This window comes from Colias philodice, chromosome 8, assembly GCF_061535455.1.
Source record: "Colias philodice isolate Cphi_HAF_F1 chromosome 8, ilColPhil1 Martin Lab GWU primary, whole genome shotgun sequence".
Taxonomy (NCBI): domain Eukaryota; kingdom Metazoa; phylum Arthropoda; class Insecta; order Lepidoptera; family Pieridae; genus Colias; species Colias philodice.
Genome location: NC_143093.1, coordinates 2,479,534 through 2,498,924, shown reverse-complemented (window position 1 = coordinate 2,498,924; position 19,391 = coordinate 2,479,534). Strand labels below are relative to the sequence as shown.

The 19,391-nt window shown below is 34.2% G+C and overlaps 1 protein-coding gene across 2 annotated transcripts in view; it reads left to right on the top strand.

Moving 5' to 3' along the window:
- Positions 1–15,884, top strand: part of wash (WASH complex subunit washout) — a 38,443-nt gene extending 22,559 nt beyond the window's left edge. For both annotated transcript variants that reach the window (XM_089697973.1, XM_089697974.1), the window contains exons 5-6: positions 6,206–6,332; positions 12,875–15,884. In XM_089697973.1, the coding sequence (XP_089554099.1) occupies positions 6,206–6,332; positions 12,875–13,060 (313 nt within the window). In that variant the 3' untranslated portion in view covers positions 13,061–15,884. The remainder of the gene's footprint in view (positions 1–6,205; positions 6,333–12,874) is intronic.
- Positions 15,885–19,391: the final 3,507 nt, after the last annotated feature.

The window sequence follows — 19,391 nt, the reverse complement described above, 5'->3', positions numbered from 1 at the left end:
AATAATAATAATTATTAATAATGTCTAATTAGTTGTTAAAAAGAAGATTATTTGTTTATAAGCAAGAAAATAAAACCAATAAATCAACAATTAAATAAATGTATAACAATATTATAACTGTATGACGACTCCATACATGTTTGTCCCGAGTCGGCCAGCGGCAGCGCGGCGAGTTTGCAAGAATGACTTCGCGCACACCCGCGTTCGCGATGGCGAGCTATTAGACTCCGCCCGCCAAGCAGTGGATTTTTTTTTGTGTATCGTCTTAAGTGCATTTTCATGCTAATTAATTTACTAAGTCAATTTGATGTAGATTTGGAATGCTAAATAAATACTCATATTTTTAAATTGTCAAAGATAGAGGTTATAAAAAAAATCCAAAATTATTAGTGTCTTAAAAATAAAAACAATAATCGTAAATTGCGCCCACGCCATTTACTACGTGGTCAGGGAGGTGTTTTATTGGGTTCTTAAAAATTCAGACTATCCCATATACTAAGCCCCTGATGTGACCGACATATATAGATAGTTACTTTGCATCACTACATAGTATAAAACAAAGTCGCTTTCCCTGTCCCTATGTCCCTATGTCCCTATGTCCCTATGTCCCTTTGTACGCTTAAATCTTTGAAACTACGCAACGGATTTTGATGCGGTTTTTTTTAATAGATAGAGTGATTCAAGAGGAAGGTTTATATGTATAATAACATCCATTAAATAGTGGAGAAGTACTGTTATTTTTGAGGTTTCTAATGTGATGTCGTAAAAAATTAGATTGTTTCCGCTTATATTGCAAACGCAGGCTGAACCCTACGAGTTTTATCAAAATAATGTACTAAGTATTATACACATTGAAAAGGTCTACAGAAAAGTCCGCGATGGTATATGTCTATCTCTTATGGATAACCCACAATAACATTTTTTTGTCATTTACTTTTTACGACAAATAATAGCTAATTTTCGAAGCGATTTTCACCAATACAGCATTAATCCTTAACCAATTAAATACCTTGAATACATTGTTCATTTAATATAGATCTATATGGCACTTTACACCGTATGATTTAAGTGAATATTTTCGAAGATATTACAGATTTAAAAATTGCGGGACGTAGCGTTTGCGGCGGTACCGGCCGGCCGGGCCGCTATGTTTTTATATAAAACGCGAACGTTCACAGTTTTTCTGTAGTGTATTTAGTATCAGCATTGCACCCGTGCGAAGCCGGGGCGGGTCGCTAGTTCATAATAAATTAATAACGTTACATCAGAAATTATAATTAACCACAATCAAAATTTTATCTCTCGCTTCTGTGAATCCGTATGCCAATTAAAATTTAGATACCCACTCTTTTTAATATATTAGCTCCGTAAGTTGTGTATAAAACCATACAATGAGCGTGTAATTACAGCGATATAATTAATGGACCGTTTCAAAGAAGTGGGCATACGTAGCCGTGACGTGTCTAGGATGTGATACGCGGTGACGTCACAACGCACCATAACTTGGTTTATACTGTACGTGGGTTTTAATATCGAACTCTGATCCGTAATCTGTGGATTTCAGATGATTAGAATGTATTGTAACTTTTGATGACTTCGATCTTACATCTTCTAACATAAAATCTCGTGACGTGGTGTTTGTAGTTAAACTCCTCCGAAATGGCTTGACCGATTCTCATGAAATTTTGTGTGCATATCGGGTAGGTAGAATCGAACATCTTTTACCCCTAAGTGATAGTGTCAGAACAACATTTGCCGGAACAGCTAATGCATCTAAATAAGGGAGCGATGTGAAACGAACAATCCTAATCTGTTTATTTTGCATTGGAATCTAATAACCGGTCGACTCGATGCACGGGGTGGGATGCAATTTAACAGGGGTTGCTGTGATTATGAAATTGATAATGATACTCGGCATACGTTAATTAGTAAGGCATAATGTGATACACGTGAATTGAAGTTTGAAGTGAATAGGATAGAAGTTCTACGTTTCTAAAGGCTCGTGTGAAGGATCCACTCAGCCCACTTTTTGAAATGGCACTGCGATTTTCACGAAGAATTATGAGTTCGCTGCCATTATAGTTCTAACTAGTTCAACGAATAGGAAATGATATTGTTTATTTTTAAATAAAAAAGCAAAGGTTATCTATTACGCTTTAACGACGAAATACAAAATACTAGAGATTAATATAATTATGTACTGAGTAATGTCGGTGATAATTTAAAAAAATATATGAAGTCAATAAGTATCATGTCCAATTACCATTTCTTTAATTGAGCAATTACATATATTTTACAAATGAGATAATAATTATACATTAAAATTTTATAAAACATATTCATTACACGATGAACGATTATTTAATTCAAATTTCAACTTGTTACTTAAAGCATTACAACAAATATACATGCAGTCAGCGATTAATAAACGCCATCATGAATTTACATGAAGGAAGGAAACGTAAGAGCATGTAGTTTTTCCCACGAAGTTCTATTTCTGTTTCGTGTGTGTCGATGCCGTCACGATCCGCCTCGTTCCCGGAACGCTCGGAGAGAGTAGTACGCGTGAAAATTTTCTATTTTCGACTTCACTGTCAATGTCTCTTGGAGCCCTAGTTTAACACCTTTTTCCCTGATCTCAATTCTACACATACACACACGCGCGCGTAGCGTATTTTTGGACACCCTAATCTTTGTTAATTTGTCTCTAGTTTCTAGTGGTACGTTTTAATCACCGTTGTTCTTCTCATATCCCTCCGTATCAGCTTCTCAGAAAATATAATCATGTGTCCGTAGTTACACGTAAATAGTTATTTTATAACAGAATTTCCCATTATCATAATCACGGCACTATAATATATTCAATTAGTTTTTTTTCAACTGTTTTCATGTATCTGTTATAATTTTCAACGAACCTAGTAATTAATAAGCAATAATGCAATAAACAATTAATAGATTGATGATGATTGAAAAAATGCAACGATCTTTTCTAAGTAATCAAGAACACAATTAAAATAGATAGCATTGTTTTAGTTTGGCAAATAAACGGCGGCTTCTAGTAATTGAGGCGCCTATTTATTCAACGATGCTCACGATTGGCTGCTTGCCATGAGATATTTTAGATCCTTAGACGCGTTTCAGACGATGTTGATTAAAATATTCATGTCCTCTGTTATGTCTGAATTGTAATCAGTATGGTTTATGAGCTAACGTTTGGTGCAACGGTTTATATGAGACAATATTAGATCGCAAGTGATTTGTAGTGGCGTTTAGGTTCTCGCTGTCGGAATTAGTTTGTTTGATCTTAATTGATAGAGATGACGTCTTTATTAGGTCTTTTATTATGTGTCTCTTCGTACGATAATGTAATTTATGTATACGGAGAAAACATAAAGCTCATTACGCTCAAACGTATGCTAGCGTTGTTTTCTTTCAGAATATACAATAACAAGATTGTGCTTCACCCGGCGCGTATTCACGGCAAGTTAGGTTTAACGTTAGAGAATATCTAAACAGGTTTCGTCTTATCAAGAAGGCAAGCCTTTAGCAATTTGTTGTGCGTTAAAGGCATCTTGCAATTTTCTAAATAAAATAGAGCTGTTTATTTAAACGTTATAACTTCCAGCTATCGGCCCGCAACCAGTTCCTGGCAATAAGTCAGTAGGAAAGTAACGGTGGTTCAATTGATTCGCCTACGTGACTAAGTCACCGGTGTTGTATAAAACATTGCCTCTGGGAGCTTCTAATTGGCAGATACCGGGGAATAATCGATACACCAGAATGTAGGGCTCTGCGATTGGCAGCGAGAATTTGAAATTAATACGATGCAGTATTAATTATTATTCATTTGTTTATTGAACGAAATGTGTTAGGGCAAGCAGGTTAAAGGTTTTTATTGCTGCAGTATAAATACTGAATATAGTGTACTAAGCTTTATTCATTCATTACTACTTTAGTAGTGAGATAATTATGTCTTCTCTATCTTATAAAGACACTTTGAAAATCAAAACGCAATTTCTAAAAAAGTTGAACTTTTACTTATGCGTGCGTCCATAAGCGTCCATAAGCGGAGAAATATACATAATGAACACTGATATTAAAATTCTTCAATGTAGCTGTATTAATCTTTGTATGTACGAACACGTTAATTAAACTGCAACAGTGTAAATACATCAAGACTACACTGTTAACCTTTAACTCGCAAACGACAGTCGTAAGGATGGTACTCACGACTTCATTACTATTTACAATGTCACCTTTCGTAGTTCATACAATGCTTACATCGAAATTAGCACCTTTGCTTTCATTCGTGTACATTCACCTTTAGACTTGTTTGGTTCTTTGAAACATTCTTGAAAATCATGTAGGTACACTAACGAAACTATTGTTAAATTGTATCGGAGGTCGTCAATTCTTTTCAGTAATGTAATTTTCGCGGTCAATAACTTGTTAAGCCATTAATCTTTCAACTTCTATATAAATGTCTATGATGGCAAAGGAGGAATGAACCAACGCGAAGGTACTAATCGAAGTTTAATAATTGTAATTGCCATTTTTCGTTGGAAATTTGAATAATTTATTATCTACATTCGTCTTGTCTGTGATTCGATGTTGTCAGCCCTAGCAAAATCGCATTTGTTTTTAGCGCGGCATCGCATCGAGCCCGCATAGTCATTAGCTAATTATTTAGCCAGCATACAATGAACATATTAGCATGGTGCCGTACGGCCTTGACTCCCTTCGTTGAATATTGATCGCGAAGTGTGCATGTACCACACATTACTTATCTTGACGTTTTAGTAGGGGAGCCCAGGATGCTAAATGTGGATTTACTCGAGCGTCACGGGAACCTATTAGAATTGGTAGATTAGACCATAGCGAGAAAAAAAGGTCCTATAATGTTTTCACTTTTAGCGGTGGGGAAGGGTTTTTTGATTTTTTTTAATTTAAAAAAGAAAAAAATTGGCTTGGAAATACTCAAGCGCGTTAGATATTGATATTTTGCATGCTCCAGGACGTCACTGAAAAAAAGTATACGTTAATCTGACGATTTAAGTGGCGATTTAATCGCTATGAAGAAAGGGTAAAAAATTAAAGTAATATTATTCGAGCGCGTCAGATTAATATATGGGGGGGTTAATTACAATATAAGAAGTCCCCATTTCGCTAATCTGACGATTCGAGCTCAACCTTAGGGAATTATGGATTATTCAAATTTTCCAGCGGGGCCCCTGAGCGCACCCACCAACCATAACTGCTCATATTGACTAGAGGTACTAATGAATAGCTAAGGTACCTTCCCTTATAGTAATCTGACGCGCTCGAGTAAATCCCAAAATCCCCTCTTGGCCTCCCCTACTATTTGTCGCTGTCCGGGCCCGTACAATAATCTTTACTAATATTATAATATTTGTTTGCTTGAACGCGCTAATCTCAGGAACAAGGGTCCGATTTGGAAAATTATTTCACTGTTAGATAGTCCATTTATCGAGGAAGGCTGTAGGCTATATATCATCATGCTTTTACCAATAGGAGCAGAGTAATGCGTGTAAAACCGCAGGGCACAGCTAGTTGATCATAAACATCAGTAATATGATAATTGTTTTTTGTTAAGGACAAATTGAAACAATACATGACGTACATAAGACAAGATAAATAATGCATAACATAAATGTTCGCGGAAGTACTACAGTTGTACGAAATAGTCAAATGATAATAAGGTACAATCAAAACAAATGTATTTATAGAGATAAGTTATTTGTTTTCTTCGCTGACGAATCACGCGAGTGGCTCAATAAATGGCATGGCAGATTGTGCGAGATATAATTGAGACACGATACCAGACTCAGTGTCAAGTATTCGAAAGTTTAATTAAAATATTTATTTCAAACTATCTTTGACAAATTTATACTTTCTAGTTGAAAATACAATATATCGATAGATGTTTATTTAAACTGAAAATTATCTAAACAACTAAACACTAGGGCGAATTGCCGTGTCTATCTCTAGACTCTAGAGCTTTAGTTTTATTGAGACACTTCTGTAAGACCAATATGAAGCAAAAGTTTTGTCTTCTTTGTAGTAAAAGTAAACTGTTCTGTACAAGAATTCAAAGACTAACTTATTTTTAAAACTATATCCACATTTAGACTCATTAACAGAAACATTTTGATCCCTACGAATATATTCTCCTTTTGTCCAATAGAGATGAACCAGCAACCAAGTCTACATCGGGGGGCGACGCACACGCAAGCCTCATGGCGGCCATTCGCCAGGCGGGAGGCGTGGGTCGAGCTAAACTGAAGCCAGCTGCCGAAACTGCACTTGATAAGGTAACTATCACTTCTAGTTGAACTGGTTTGCTACTACATAGCTGTTCCTGTGATAGAGATCTTTGAAATATAACGACTATACTTCTGGTAGCTTGGTAGAAACAGCTGTGGAAATAAGGTCAACTATTATACTTTACGTGTAATTATATGGTGTGGTACATAAATAGATTATACAAATAATATGGCGCTTAAATGAAGTAAGCTTAATATTAATTAGATGGTATTGGTGATAAGCTGGTAGTCCAGTTAAGCAAGTTTATGTGACAATAATCTTTGAGACATAATGACTACAGCTTATAGGTAGCTTGGAAGAAATCGCTGATAAGAAATAAAGTACCCTTTTGTAGTTTACGCTTAATTAAATAAATACCTGGTTAATAGAAATAATACACTAAAAATGAAGTAACCTTAATGTTAATTGGATGCTTCTAGAATGCTAGTTGAGCAGGTTATTGTGAAAAATATATTTAGAACACAACTTACTTTGTGGCACAACAAATAGACTAACCTTAATTCATATAAGAGGCAATGACCGTCATTTCATGCAAGTCATTTTCAGATGTCATCAGTTTTATCGTTCTCAATTGGTTCAAAGGAGACCCGAAATGTACTATGATATATTATATCTACTAAAAAACATCGTAAGCAAGAAAAATATACCAACATCAATTTTCTTCTAGATAATATATTATGGGGGTTTATTACTGGATTTCAAATTCTTTAATTTCGTTTAAAATCCGTTGATACAAATGAAATAATAATTGTAAGTTGAAACCATAGACAAATAATAGTTACTCATACGACATTCAGACAGCTGCCAATAACAGGTACCAATTTACTACAATAACAGTTAAATTATCTTAAGGAAAATATACAAATATCCTTATTTGTATGGTCCAAATTAAGGTTCTATCATATCCTAATGAACGGTCTGGATTATTATTTATGGCGATTAATGAAAATACAAGGGGACAGATTTATTCATCAATATTAAATTTAATTCATTTTAATTTAATAGTTCGTCTGGGTTCAATCGGAATGTAGGTAGTTCATTAGTCAAATTAGTTTTCCCTTGATTCATTCTATTTACATATAAAGTATCTATATGGTATCCACATCTCTAGAATTCCCGATGTAGTTTCAATCAAATAAACTCAAACATTCCCTTTGCTTGTACGATAGTCTGCAAATACGTCGGAACACGAGTTATATTAGAGCAAAGCAGAGGAATCATGTGAGAGACCAAATACAAGTTACAAAAACAAATAGTTAATTAGCTTAGTGGTATGTTGACGTACATAAATTTGTTTCAAAGCTAAATGATTTATGCAAATATAAACTATTTCTCTTTCAAAGCTTCACTGCGTTAATATTACGGTATAATATTCTTGTCTTGTTAACGGCAACGGTTAATTTGATTGTATACCAAATAGAATAATAACAATTCGTCTATTATATAAGTTTGGTTGTTTTCCTCATTTCTGTACAAATAACTATGCCTATGTCCTATTATTATTGGCATATCATTAAATAAGGATTTGGATAATAAATAGGTTATCAAATATACATGTTTATGAAAATTATCTGTCCATCTATAATTTAATAATTATTTTAGGAGCTAATTAAAAGTGAAAAGCAGCTATCAATTATTCTGAAATAATCAGATATTTTTATGCGCAAAATGCGCGAATTGACGCGATGCGCCTGGAAAAAAACGTGAACAAAATCGATAAAAAGCTATCTAAAGTTTAATTGACCGCTCACGACGCGATCCCATTGAGACATCCAAAGCATCCATCCGCAACACGGTAGCTAGAAACTGAGTTAAATGTGTTTATTTTCCGAGACCTGTTTGTGGTGGAAATGTGATGGAAACCTACGCTTCTCGGAATGAATTCTCCTGGCGCCACTCTATAGAGCCTTGCGCGGATACCAATTCATTAACTGATGCTTTTATTCTCAACAGTCCTTTGAAATGAGTATAATTTATTTCAATTTCAACGCCTCTTGAAGCACTTTGAGTGCAAAGATCTTAAACTTCATTAGATGTTGCGGTATAACGCAATAGCGTATAGTACGTCAGAGACTGTAATCTTAGGACAAGTTTAAGGCCGCAGAAATTTACTTAGCAACAGGTTAAATAATATGTAGTTACGATCGTTAATTTTACGATGTCTGGGATGGTTTGACAATTCATCTTCACCGAATGCATCCACCGAGATTTTCCTCTGAAATAACCTCTAAATATAACAGACACGAAGTGCGTTGCTACAATTTTTTGTCCCCACTATCCGGCGCCGGTGACTCATTGAAATAAAAAGTGTTTAATCTATTTCTGTTAGAACGAAACGATCGTACATTATAATTACGATCGGAGGCTGCTTCGGCGAAGTGATAATTGTAGAGGCTATTCCGCTTCTCGGAACGGTATCATGTGAAGACGATAACGTAATAATGATAATCATATCATTGTTTGTGATTCCACGTGTAGACGCATAAACAAATTGCGTAAAGATATTCATTGTGAGGCAACAGGCGCCGGCGGTGTACGCACAACTGCTTATGCATGCAAGGGAAATAAGGCCTATAAATTCACACTAGTATACGTATTATGCAGAGGCAAAGTTTGTAAGATTAATGCGGCAAATATTTTTGAGGCAGATGACATGCCAATAATATTTTGTTTTGGTATTAAGTGTTGTAGTTGGTATTTTCCCTACTAATATTATAAATGCGAAAGTAACTCTGTCTGTCTGTCTGTTACTCAATCACGCCTAAACTACTGAACCAATTTGCATGAAAATTGGTATGGAGATATTTTGATACCCGAGAAAGGACATAGGATAGGTTTTATCCCGGAAATCCTACGGGAACGGGTTTTTCTTTGAAAACGCGGGCGGAAACCTAGTGTAATATAAAAAGTACACAGGAAAGGGGATCGAATGGAACTTAAATAGTATACTAAATAGGGGGATAAAGTTTAGAGATGTAGGTCTCATTTGAATGATGAAATTAAATGTGATAGTATAATGCAAGCTAATTGTTGTATAAATATTTCATACTAGATTTCCGCCCGCGGCTTCGCCCGCGTTTCCAAAGGAAAACCCGCATAGTTCCCGTTCCCGTGGGATTTCCGGGATAAAACCTATCCTATGTGTTAATCCAAGTTACCCTCTATATGTGTGCTAAATTTCATTGTAATCGGTTCAGTAGTTTTTACGTGAAAGAGTAACAAACATCCATACATCCATACATCCTTACAAACTTTCGCCTTTATAATATTAATAGGATATTTACATACAGCTGCTTAAAATAGTAGTTTGTATGCAATTAAGTTTCCATCGTAGCTACTTTTTTAATCGAGTAAAGGAATGTTATCACAGGAACTAATAGGCAGGAACACGCAGTAAGATAACACTTCCCTCCGTGGAACTATTAGTTTTTGTTATTATAGTATATTTCTCAATAGCCGCTTTTGTTTAGAATTAATGAACGATTTTAGGAAAAATTTGTAAAGCGTGTAGGTTTTGGCTGTAGAAACGAAATTAAAAAAAATATTATTATAAAAATTTTATACAAATAAATTTATAATTATAGAAAAATGTTTGATGTAATAGAATAAAGGTCAAATTAGATTTTTTTTCTTTATAATTTTTTTTTATTTTACATTGTTTTAATGAAATTTAATCAAATCCTTAATAAACTTTTTACATTATCTACGACAGCAGCCTAAATTATTTTTTAAACAGTATCATCATCATAAAAAACATAAGTTGACACTCGTTGAAAAGTTTGATTATGATTTACATGGAATATTTCGGACGAGGTAATGAAGTCGCGACCGTATCAATTCACGGCTAACCGGTCCGATGTCAGCGGATTCCGCAGCCTCCTTCGCTGAAACATTTATATTTTGTCCTCGCACTTCCATAACTTGTCCCTCCGCTTATAAAAACACACGCGAATGCTACGCATGAATCAAGATGTTGATTTGACATCGATAACGCGCTTCAAATTTTGCTTGTTATGACTTATGACGAACAGAACTATAGGATTTTTATTGAACGGCTTAGCCATTTATTGAGATATATTACCTAGAATCAGATAAGATGATGAACGAAAACACGCATACGATCATAATGAATTTATTAAAACCATCGCTAATTACGAGCGAATGGACTTTTACACAGAATCAATGAATGCCTGAACGCATTATTTCTCATGAGTCGGCTTTTGTCGTGCGCTTCCCGGGAATACGTGTATGTATACTGGTGAATTCGTGTAAGTAATTATAGTCCCTCTTGCTTTGTGTTACGACTCCAAATCATCAATCGCAAATGAAGATATCCTCTGTGTATGTGTGCTTCTTTTGGACACACGTTGTGCGTTTCATTGTTTTTATAGATTTTTCGCTGAATACGTCAACGGACGTCGGTTGTATGAATTAATAGTATTCTCATCTATCCTTTATTGAAGTTCACGTTCTCGTAGGCTTTTACTAACATTCAATAATAAATATAAGCCGCATAGGCTGTATTGCGGTTTCTATAAATTTGAAACATTTCCTCACTCGTGTTTAATATTTGTGCGACCTTAAACAATCCCGAGTGGAGATTGTATCATTACAATATGGAACTCAAATAACAAGCCACGCTTAACCTTTACCTCGTAAACTGACGTCATCATTTCACAAACTAATTTCTTTACCTTGTACGTGGAAATAGGAGCATATGAGCGTCAAATAACATAGCACAAAGGAAATGAAACGAGTCCTAGAGAATCGTAAAATGGTTCGATTATTCGGAATTGTAAAGAATGCCCGTACGGCGTACGTTCTAGCGGGCGACATCTCGGGACTCGGAGCCGTGTCAAATGGCCATTGTTCCATACAATACCGCATGCTCGGTTAGTGCAGGCTTTTATGAAGTCAGGTAAATAAAAAATGACCGTGTCATGGCGGTAAAACGTTGGCTTTTAACTCCTCCGTGGCGAAAGATTGCATTAAACTGACTCCCATTATATTGTTTAGTCAAACAAAACCGTATTGAAACTGTACACCTAGGGCGCAGTAAGGTGCGATCGGTGGAACCGGCTTTCCGATATCGGCGTTCAATACGCAAGCATCCGTGTTATTTGACGAATTCGTATGTATTACAGGAAGGCAGCAATTACGATTACCATTACCGAAACGCGAGTGCACGCGTACGCATTTATGAATCCTTGGAATGATCATGACCATCTTAAGAATTTACATTTTGCACTACGTAGAATGCCTTCACTCTCGTATTTTTTGTGTCGCTTCTCGGTAGGTGCTCGTGAAATGTCCTGGTATTAAAAAGGAAGAGGCGAAGCGGTCCACGCCCAAATGTTTATTACTAAAATTATTCAATTGAACGTTATCCTGTTATGGCAAATTGCCAGGAGATAGCGCTCGTTATTGTTAAGTGTGGAAAGATTGAGCTAACAGAATATGTATCCGTCCGTTTTGTACGACATTGTTGACCCTTCTGTGAACTCAATGACTGTAGTGTTATGCATTTTGTGCACCTTTATCTTTCGATGTATCGATAAGTGTACCGTCATCATTATAATATCGCCGCTTATGGGTTTTACCGCAAACAAATTTTACTCAGTAGTTATTGAGAAACAAAAAAAATGCATCGCTTACTCACGAGTCGTCATTAAATAAAACTCATTGATATTTTTAGTGTCATTCTTGGAAGCGCTTTTTTAATTGTTTGATTGTGGAATTATTAGAAAAGCAACAAACACACGATAACAGATAACTAGTTTATTATTATTCCGCTAATTGATTGTTATTTTTGTGATATCTCCATATAACGTTTTATCAGTATGTCATTGACCTTGTATCCCACGATAAATGGATCCTGTATAAATTCTTAGTAGTGATTTATTTTCTCTCGATTAATAAAACAGCACTAACCCTGGCCATGAAAATTTCTTATAAGTGGACTATATTGATAATTAATTAAGTTATTTCCACTATTTATTATCATGCTACAGATATGTAAATTTAAACGATAAGAATACATTGTACACAATACTCATAACGCTTTTTTATTTATTATATTTTCATATTTCATAGTATCGAATCTCTTACGCAATAATTTTACCATCTAGGCTCCGAATATTTCAACATTCAATCGAAATATTTACAATTGTAAAATCTGACTATCCATGTTTTTATTTTTGAGCAAGGTATCCTAAAAAGAAAGTGAAATATAATATTCATATTATCATTACTATTTCTCTAGCTAAGAAAAGATTAGATACCGCTGTCATCATTCACGACTAACTCAATTTATTGATACTATTACCCTAGAAAAAAAGTTTCTCTTTAAATTAATCTGTCAAGATTTATCGCATATCCATAAACATAATTAACCCTCACAAACTCAATCATTTATCGATTCAATTAGACTTCTTCTAGAAGCACTTTTGAATCGTCATTATATATTTTTAATATTTATCATTTACCTCTATGACACTACCAAGATTCCAAAGTTATATTTGTTTGTCAGGACACCAAGCCAGCTATAGGGGGTGATCTGATGGCAGACCTTCACGCGAAGCTGTCCATGCGTCGCCGTGGCATCTCCGGCGCGGAGAGAGCTGGAGGCACCGTCCTACATACCCTGGCCAGTGTTATACCGGAGCCGGATCAGTCCTCCCCGCAGCAGTCCTCGAGCGACGAGGATTGGGAGTGATGCGGTATGGTGGAAGTTGTATTGATGTGTGTTGGTCTTAATTGATGTATGAAGAACTAGACTTACAATCAAGCCTAAAAAGTGTCCGATCAAAACTCTCCTTACGTGTGTTTAGGCAGAGTTCTCTATGGTTTTAATTTCAATAAATGGTTTTAAAAAATGCCACTTCGATATTTTTGATGATCATTTTAATAGGCAATTGTGAGTCTAGTTCTTTATAGTGCATCAGTGTTCTCAATATGTAAAACAGAATCTACGAATAGAGAAGTCTATGTTATTAAATATCTTTTATTAAAAATGTTTCGTGTTTATTGAGAAAATGTAGTTGAAAATATAATATTTCCTTTGTGAAGAGAACAATAATTTTGTTCGAAAATATGAAATAATGAATTGTATTTTCGTGAGGTATTGTTTGAGATGGTTAAATTTAACGTAAAGTTTTCTGTGTAAATTATTTGAAATTGTATTGATCGCAGTTGATAAACTAAATACCCAACCTGAAAATTTATTATTATTTACCTTAATATTATATTTTTAGGGTTCTGTGTCTAGTTCTTTCAACTGCGTTAAGTTATAAATTGTATAATTTGATGGAATAATTTGAGAGTTTGTATTGTATTCAATTTAACTGTACATGAATTATTAGACCAGCAATAGGTACCTTGATGAAAGAGGAATTTCGTAACATATTTAGACAAAAGCCTCGAGAGATGCAAGCATAGGCTTACGAATGTATCCGAACATGAAACCTTTGAAATTGATTGATTGAACGGTTTCATGTTCTGGTAGCGCATGTTTATTTAACAGTAGTCACAGCATGTTATTAGAATTTAATTTTAAGTTCTCTTAACGGTTACTCTTATCGGATATTTGTTAGCGGCAACGGCGGTTGTGTTTCGAAATATCTGATCAATATATTCATTTTATATAAATATGTCATTTTAGGTTTTCGGAACCAAATTCTAAAAGTCTATACTACGAAGTCTATATATGCAAGAACACTTGATAATAATTTCATAAAATAGCGCGCTTACAAATTATTTACATACATAATTAGAAATTTGATTACTAAAGGGATTACTTTATTCTTTTAATCGGCGGCTTACGTAATGCATTCTCCGAACCGTTATCACTGGACAATATAATGCGTATTTTCGTAAAACATAAATGTTTTTGAGGAAACACCGATGTTTAGAACTTTGGAACTTTGGCTTAGGATGTTGTACAATGTTTCGGTTTTGTGCGGTTTTTGGTGCGGCTTCTCGGAAGTGGGTCGAGTTTCTGTATCGATTGTATTGTAACTAGCTTGAATAGACTGGCTTTGACTGTCAAATGTCAGATACGAATATGCGTGTATACGAACGGTTATAACTATGCAGTGTGATGGTATAGTATGGCTTCTAAAACGGACATAGGGTTCGGGTCACCAATAGTTGAATTCAGTTTTTGTTGTGCAATACGCAATACAGGTAAATCAAATTCGCTATTCTTCAATTAAAAAAAAATTACGGTTGGTTGGAAAGTGGAAACACAAACGAGGGTTTCGTTTGTGTTTCCACTTTCCTCACTTATGTTATTGTTTTTACCATTATATATTTTTATAAATAAGCCCGAAAATCCTTAAAAAAATCTCTTATACAAATTACTTTTACAATTCAGACTAAATCCGGCTCAGGATGTAAGTAATAAATTATACTTATCGTCCTACACATAAAGTATATCAAACGTAACAACAATTAGATATCAGTAATAAAGTGGCGCGCATTGTACATCTCTTCGCTTCGAATCGGAAAGGGCCAAGTTCCTGGAGGTTATTACGATAATCGCGTTTCCCACTAGCGTCTCGCTTTCGTTTCGTGGAAGGTGCACCGCAACATAAACAGCCTTCGACGCAAACTATCAACTGGTTCGGGTGATTAGCATTTCCAGAATTGAGAATAAAAAGCGTAATCTCGCCGAGATAGCGCGGAACCAGCCGCTCGAGTACCGGTCGCGCTTAGCTTTAAGTTTGTGCGCGTTTGTCAAACGGTGTTCGTTATTCCAATTTTAAATTCGTATTCCAGAATATTTTACGCGCGTTTTTTCAAATGGTCATTATTCGATTTTTATAAAGAAGCACGTTCTTTTTATTCCAGAATTTTGTTTACGCGCGTTGTTATGTCATTTAAAATTTTTAAAAGGTTTACGTATTCCAAAATGTCGTTTACGCGTACTGTTGAATGGTATTAGATTTTTTTTGTAATCTACGGGTTCTAGAATTTTGTTCGAATCGTCGCGTCTTTATTGGATAGAAATATTATTTAAAAAAAAGACGGGTTGCACTCCGGGAGTGCCGGCAGAAGTGAAAACTTGATTATTAACGTTCAGCATGTTTGATATTTTGGAATGGTATCCGTCTTACGCATGGAATATAAGGGCTAAAAAAAATCCGTCTTACGCTTTTTCGATCAGGCCACGTGTCCTGACGCGAGTTTAAGATTTTATACCCAACGCCGCTAAAGAAGTTTTCACTTCAAAAAAATAAAATATTGATTTTTAATGAATATACCATAGATAATACAACGAACGTAAAATTATTACTGATGCTTCCACGTTTTTACGTTAAAATTTTTATGTTATTGTAATGTTAATCTTATTGGAAGATGTAATCTTTAAGTAGGTATGAAACTTCGAAAATATAAATATTTATCGGAAAAATATACGACTGAAGATGGTGCATAGATCTGTTAGGTAGGAAGACAATATCTAGATAGGGAAAATGAAATATGAGATTGTGATTGACGTGCCTAGAGGGGTGCTAAGAGTAGATGCTACATTTTGTTTTCCTTTTAGAAAAAACTAATGGTTTCAACGTTATATTTGAATTTAAAATTTTAATCAATGTTTTACATTCGAATTTTTTTATTGTAAAAGTAAAATTGTTCATCATTAAATTTATATTACGTATTCGTAGATGGTTTACAAAAATTTTATTTCAAGTAAAGGGATGATGATTTATTATGTAAAGTTTATTTAGAGTTGTCACGTGTTTGGGCCGTAGGGCTCCTTTGGGAGTTTTTGTGAAATACTGATAAATGTCAACATGTGTTTGGGATAATGGTGTTACGGGACGACAGGTCGCTGGCACTAAGATTATATAACGCGTTAAAAAATACGTTCGGATCATATGGTCGCTAAGATAATTAGATGTTAATATGTGAATAGGCTAGAATAGTACCTATGAAATATTTTATATGTAAATTGCGTTAAAAATTCGCATTCTGGGTTACTGTTTTGTGGACAAGCAGCAACGTAGGTAATGGTGGTAACGAATGGGAACATTTAGTCAATTGTAAAATGTATTGGTGTTTTGGATTTCGTCATTTGTATGCCGCTCGGGAGACTCGTGGCCGCTACAGTTAGTTCCGAGGAAAGAGCTTATACGTGGATCTACTTGACGTGGATTAACGATACTGTGTCATAGACGACAGACATGTTTGGCGTTTCCAATTATGACCGTGTATTCTATAGTCTATGGTCACTTGATAGTTGAAACTAAACGAAAGAAATCATAGACAACGTCAATTTTTTTCGGCCACACAGTTCCTGGAACTTTTTGATGATTGAAGTTTGGATGAATAATTATACTGTATTCAATTCATAGAATCGGACAATTTTATTTTAGAGACCAATTAATTTTTTAAACGCGTTTTACAGAAAGTTTAATAGGGTTTTTTACAATGTATCTAAATAATTCATAAGATTTAGACGTGTATTAATCAAAAACGATGGTATATTTTTTACAGATGGCTATTTTGAAAAATAATCTCATCTCACACTATCAATTCTTGGACAATATAATATTTAATTTGGTCAATCCATGTTATGTAGACATAAAAATCGTTGCGCAAATATAATTTCTCAACAATCGTCGACTTTCCATTTATTTAAGTTAAGCCGGTTCTTGCCTAAAGCATGAATCACATCTCACTAGAAACACTTTTTAATTCAATAAAACAAGCGGGAAATATGGAGTTGCTTTTAAAGTTCTAAAGAAAATACAAAATAGTATAAAACCACGTGCATCGAGTGCAGCTGAGTGTATAACGAGCTTTTGCGACGCGGAAAATGGGTTTTGTGTTTTATAATTAAATCTGTTTTACTCGCTAAGCTGTTGAGTGTTGCATTATAATTTATAAATACGATGTAGGTATTAATTATTCTCGTGAACAGTTTGCGGTGTGAACTTTTAAAAATCGTGTCGTCTCGCTCTGACACATGCATTTGCCTGTGTTAGAGCAAGATAGAAATGAATTAGCTTAAAAGAAAGCATTTAATCGAATTAAAACGCTATTTCGTTTCTCACGCGGATTATGGGTGCTTTATGCCATTGTATTTAGATTAGCTTAAGGTCGAATCGCCTGCAATCAAACAAACATAATCATAAAAGCGGGTGGATATTTAATGTGTGTATACTCTGTCCATTATATTATTTGCTTTTTGACAGCTCCACGCCTATGAAGGATTGTATTGTCTATGTTAAAATGTCATACAAATAATTATCGTACTTCATGGACAGGCCCCGCCCACTTAGTGATGTCTACACAGAATTATTCAATGATGGGTCGATAGATTATAATAATCGATAGAAATACTCTGTAAAATATATCCGATACAGAAAAACTCTTCTAATAAGTTATAAAATTTAAACATAAAGACAACCAAATTGTAAGATAGAAACCAATAAATAATAAAATATTAGTTTAGTTTAGTTTTAACATAAAATGCATAGATAAGTGGTCTTATTATCACATATCTTATGAGTACGTTTACGTTGTAATTATTATTTACGTACCTAATTCGATTTATGATAATATTTTGAATTTATAATTGAAATGGTATGACAATCGATAATCTTTTAGACATCACTTCTGGTATCACCCGTCGAGCTGTCAAAAAGCAATTCTTATAGTGGACAGACTATAGTGAAATATTTAACGATCACGTTATTTTTATTAATTATGTATTAAATTATATATGGAAGAATTGAATGTTTATCAATAAATACCCGCTCTTATGAAATGTATTGAAATATGAATAAAATCTGAATAATTTAAGACGCTTTTATAATCGGCTTAACGGAAGCTACTAACTACAATGATATTATTATATGAATTTGTTAATGTACATACATACTATTAGTGGTATATTTTATTGTATAAACGTTAAGTATATTCGTAATTTTAATATTTAGCTACTTGCCTTATTTTAGATTATAATTATGTTAAGTTTTGACTGATTGATTTTAATCTATGTGTTATATTTATACACTGCATTTTTAAAGTCATCGCAAAATGAACCGCTATTGAACGAATAGTCAGATCTAGTTAATGTAATTCACAATGTCGATGGTCATTTTTATAGCACGTTGTGTGTAAATGTGTAAAGTGCATTAAATATCGTGTCGTTAATTATTGCGTGTTATTGTGACGATTCATGTTCTATTTTTGTTCCATATTGTCATAAACAATGTTCGATTGTCATTATTAGTGACTAGTGTCCAAGTAGCGAACTGTAATGTGATATTGCGATGTAATTTTGGACTTTTAATACTATTAGAGCTTGCAATTAAAAACTGTTTATAATAATGTCCTGTGTGATAGCAAAGTTCGTAATTATGTTGTATCACGCTACAGTTCGCGTTAAAACTCAATGCAATTAATATAATATGCTATTTTTAGCATTGATTAGTGTAAATGTCATCTGTTTAACCGTCTGAATGTCTGTCCATAGCTGATTTGGTAACGTTAGTGCACTTTCCGATTTAGGTGTAAGTGAAACATGGAAGATGTATATATAGCGCATTTTGAATCAGATAAATGTACGCGTATTTGTTGTACGAATGAAATTTAACTGTTATTATGTAACTAATAAAATATTGAAATTTTAAATCTCTTTTATTTTATGAACCTTTTGAGATTATAATGCACTCGATTGTAGAGTATTTGACACATATAATTTGCTGTTAATGAAGATAGTTTTCCGTGATATGGAGTCGGGACTCGACCCAGTTAAAATCGCGAGATGAAGATCTTTCGTGAGATAATGCAAGTCTGCATACTACTTGATGCTTCGATAGTATCTCAAAACTTGAGTATCTTATCATATAAGGTGATTAATTTAGTATCGAATCATGTCTTACATGCATAAGCATGATACAAATGATGTCCTGATTTGAGATTACTCATGTATATGTTTTCAATTTGTGCTTGATATTTGTTTATAGTCTGACTCAGTTCCTGTCTTCATCTTTATGAAATTGAAATCGCAAATTTAATCTATAAATGGTAGT